The 4,755-nt window shown below is 46.1% G+C and overlaps 1 protein-coding gene across 1 annotated transcript; it reads right to left on the minus strand.

Annotated features, from left to right (window-relative positions):
- Positions 1 to 1,427: 1,427 nt before the first annotated feature.
- Positions 1,428 to 1,673, minus strand: PtA15_8A153 (uncharacterized protein; the record flags this gene model as incomplete). The annotated part of the gene is made up of 1 exon (XM_053171553.1): positions 1,428 to 1,673. The coding sequence occupies one exon, from the start codon at positions 1,671 to 1,673 to the stop codon at positions 1,428 to 1,430; it is 246 nt and encodes an 81-aa protein (XP_053022805.1).
- Positions 1,674 to 4,755: the final 3,082 nt, after the last annotated feature.

Here is a 4,755-nt window from a genome sequence, read left to right on the forward strand (position 1 = left end):
GTACAGATCGGCATCTTCGTCCTCGTCACTCAAGTCGTGAATGTCTTGAAGGCTGAGCTCTGGCTGGAGGTCATCTGAACCTTCAGCATCATATCTGTCCGTAAAGTCTTGGTCATCTCCATCAGGGGAAACATTGCACACATCGTTCTCATATCTAGGCCAACATTTTGTGGATTAATTGATGATCCAACGAGGGTAGATCATATCTATGACTCACCTGCGGATCTGATCCTCAGCATCTTCCAAGTCGGAATCATCTGATGAGGCTGAAGATTCGTCATCATCTTCAGTTTCAGTTGCAGTTGATCGTTTTTTATTAACAGTGCCAAATGGTCGCAAGATCGACTGGGCAATCAGGTTGAGGATGTGTGCATAGCACCTAATCCAATGCTGATTGCCCTTAAAACGAGCCCACTTGAAGTTTTTCATCTCGGAAACCATTGCCGCGTTGTTGGAGGCATTGTCAGTGACAATGCCACAAATCTGGAATAAATAATGAACAATCTTCAGTGTTTAACATATCAGAAAGTAAACGAAAGACCCACCTTGTCCTGAATGCCAAACTTCTCAACAACTGCTCGGACGGTGTCGGCTAGATATTCTCCGGTATGACTTTTAGCGAGTTGAATAAAATCCAGAGGCACGGCCTCAAGATTGAGAACTCCGGTGTTGAGCTCAACCAATCAATAAAGGACGACGCCAAGGATATCGAATCCATTTGGTGACTGCCATGCGTCAGCCCCGAGATAAATCGATCCAGTGTGTTTCTTTAACTCGTCCCGGTAGCTATCTTGAACGGCGGTGTAGAGGATGTGTATCATTCGGGAGATTACCTTATCGGAAGGAAGGTGTTTGATAACCGTGGGATGGAGAATCCTCTTGAGGGACTCGTCGGCCAATGCCGAAAATGGGCGGGCGGCTTCGGCGCACCAGATGGCACACAGCTGTGTTACCTACACAAGTGGGGATTGAGAAAGAGATTAATAATTATCAAAAAAAAGTCAAAGAGATCGTTACTTACCTCTTGGGGATCAATATCTCCTGTTCCACTCACTCCTAAACATGCCAGCTTGCGGTTGGAAGTCGAATCGCGTTCTTTGACCAGACATGCCGCTGCATGTTTTAAGAGGTTGCTGCAGGAAGAGTCACTTGTCGGCCGGTTGATTCTGGTCCCACATCTGATTGAAAAAAGAATCAGCAAGTCAAAGGCAGAGAAAAATCATAACCAAACGGGAAGCTTACATCTTGCACGGGTAGGCGATCATCCGACGCCCCTTTCTATCGAGCTGTTTTGATAGCTCTGGTTTAAGGTAGCTGCTGTAGGCTGTACTGACAGCATTTGCGGCTGTTTTCTGTGCTCGAGCTGGAAGATTAAAACTTTGAGCAATAAGAATATCGGCAAGATTTTACCAGGAAAACCAATGGATTCAAACATGATGGGACTTACCTAGTTCCTCCATGTCAGTGAGTTCGCGAGGGCCTGATGTATTAGGCTGGCTGGTGCTAGGGGTTTCGGGCTGGGTGAGACTGGTGTTTTCGTTGATCACAACGATCCGATCAGAGTCTTGATCATCCAAAGGTGGTGGTCCGTTGTTGCTTCGGCGGTCGACCGCAATTGAACGTGACGGAGACTTTTGTCGAGTTCGCTTTGGATTTCGAGGTGTTTGATTCATGGCTGATGGGGGTTGGTGGAGCCTGCGGGAGTCGGAGTGCGGGATTGATATCAAGATATGGCGGATATGATTTGATGATATGGTGTACCCGCACCCCCTACTCTATCTAGTTTGATGCGGCACAGTTGTACAGAGGTGTCGTGTCCCTGCGGCATACACTGTGAGTACCCGGGTACCTGGAGGATCCGCCGGCCGCGGGTATTGTTGGCGGGTATCCGGGTGCCATGAAGACCCGCCTGGCGCGGGTATTTTTGGCGGGTATCCGGGTACCTTGTGCTTTTTTGCCAGAAATCCCGCACCCGGACCCGTACACGGCACCCGCGGGCGGGGACCCGACACTAGGCCGCGGGTACCCGCGCACGGGTGCCAGGTACCCGCCCGCGGGTCCTGACGGCGATCTTTAAACAGTCTCTACTCACACCAAGGAAACGGTGGTGGAAATCAGAAGTAGGATGAATACTCTGCTCTGGTTTTAAAGGTCTTAACAAGAGATAACCTATGGATCTTTTGATGCAGAAGAGAGAAACAGAAGCAGGGAGAGAGCAGTCAAGATCAACAGAGTTTTATATGAGATAAACAAGGTCAGTAGAAGAGGGTACTTACTGTCAATATCCTGTTGTGATACTGGGAGTGAAGTGGCCTCTGGTTTAGTGATCCTGGGTGTCTCTGGGGTAAGGTTCTGGTGTGCTGAAGTCTGTAGATCCTTCTCAGGCAGGGGGGGATCCTGACTTCAAAAAATTTCAGAGTTTGCTTACATGATTACATATGTACAAGTGGTTGGCGCCTGGTAGCGCTGCCACGTCACAACTGCGCAAGCGCGCCATAACTTAATAACTCAGGGAAGGAGTAGAGTTACAAGGAAGTGGTAAGTTGTAACTAGGATTTTAATTGCATGGGAAAACAGAATATGAAGTCAAAACAAGGTTATCTCTTAAGATGAAAAAGATATGAATTAATTCATATGTAAAAAGGTAGAAAAGGCAGCTTTTAGGTCAGCTGTGTTGACTCTACGGCTGACAGATGATGTCAGAAAAGCACAATATGAAATCTTACGGAAATTCACACGCATACAGAATGCACAGATCAGATGTTATGCGGATTGCAGATCACAGGATTTGGATCAGGTTGCGGACCGGTGCAGATGGGCAGGGCTGGACTGTGGTGGACCAAATGCGGAGACAGTTAGCAGCGGCACACTAGCGGGTGAGCCAGGGCAGGTGGAGCTGGGGCAGAGGTGCTGGCAAGAGACCAACTGGTGGGGACTAGACAGAGGACGTGGGAGGTAGAGCAGAGCCTGGGAAAGTGATGTGCGGAAAGCGGGCGGAGATGACAGACTAGTGCGGGAAAGTGTGGAACTGCGGGATGCATGGAGGGAAGGAAGGGGGTGGAGGCTCATGGTTTCTCTTCTCTTTCTCTTTTCATCATCTTACTCATCATTGTACTTACAACTTACAGACGTACAAGAGTATTAGAAGAGTTTTATGTGACCCTTATTTTGTTTACTTGTGGATACTATTGCAGACTTGTGCTTGAGGAGTGCAGAGCCGGGACATCAATAATAACTCACAGATATACATATTCTTGAAGAAGGCGGAAGTGGTCATTTCTACACACTTCCCAACCTTTATTCTCACAACAATAACAAGCAAAAAATTGTTACAATATTGGCATGTTACCAATAGCTGCACCATACTTACCCACCATTGACAGGAATATCCCAGGCGGTAGCCAATCTCAAGGTTTGGTTTCTAGTCAGGTGTGGAAAACCCATGAGTGCAATGTTTGTCTAGTTTTGTCTACAGATTGGTTTGAAGTTTAAATGAATGTTAGCAAAACCTGAAGAATTGAGAAAACATCCAAGCATTCTTCAAAAGACAATAGATCAGAAATTGGTGCAAATGTAAATTCAAACAGGTATAACATATGGTATATTATTGACTGCATAAATAATCATCTGCAAAATCAGGGATACCATTTTGTAGCTGTATCAACAAAGAAAATTGAATGACTAGCAGCGGGCGCTCTTAATTGGTATTGATGTGCCACAGGTCGCAATAATATTTAGGAGCGTACTTTGGGAATATCTTTTTAGTTGCATCAAAATTTATTTTAGCTAATTCTTCCGTGCCCTCAAATCTTAAGAAACCCTTCAGATGTGTCAGAGGGATCATTTTGTACTTGTAAGAGCATCCGCATTGGTTGCGGATTAAGGGAGGATTAGCGTAACTAATCCTCCTCGGCAACCGCATTGGGTCCGATTTAATTGGACTAAACTCCTCCCGGGAGTACGATTTGGAGCAAGCGGGAGTAAAGTTACTCCTTGCTAATCTTGGGAGTAAGCGCTGCATGCATATTCACATGCATGCAGACACTGCTCCCCACCCAAAAGTATGCACCAAACACAGCTTACATAAGCTGTAGGTGCATACCACGTACTTCACAGCTTTTTATCCCGCACCAATGCGGTTGCCGGCTGGGACTAGCGCTAATCCGGGAGTAAGCAGATCTGTTACTTCTCGAGTTGCACCCGCACCGATGCGGATGCTCTAAAGGAATTCAACGGTTTTGAATACTAATTGCTGGAATTAAAGGAACCCAAAAGCTTTCCGATGCAGTTTCTTGTTGTGAAGCATTACGTAAGCCGTTCTGATTGGCATGACTTTATGCAACATATCATTTAAGCTTTTGAGCCAATCCCATGTAACCATGTCCATAACCGCATCCAGAGCATCCTCTGTCAGTATTCCTGGTTCTGGGGAAGTCCCTTTGAGGAATTTATGATCTGATCCGGCGTCCTTTATATCCTTGACTGCATCACAAACATGTCCTGTCAGCTGTCCTGGTTCAGGAGAACTCCCTGCAATAATTTTTCCTGATCCTGCGTCCAGTCTTGCCTTGTTTGTGTTCAATTTTCTCATTGGCTTCATGTCACTTGTCTCCTTGGATTTGTAAGACTTATTTGATCTGTAAGAAGGCTGCAATCAACTGGAAAGCTCAATTTTACGTGATCTATGTATGGTTACATTCAAACGTGCAGAATACAAACTTCATTCTCTCGGAAACTCTTGTGACAAATTGCTCC

Source organism: Puccinia triticina, chromosome 8A, assembly GCF_026914185.1.
Source record: "Puccinia triticina chromosome 8A, complete sequence".
In the NCBI taxonomy this organism is placed as follows: Eukaryota; Fungi; Basidiomycota; class Pucciniomycetes; order Pucciniales; family Pucciniaceae; genus Puccinia; species Puccinia triticina.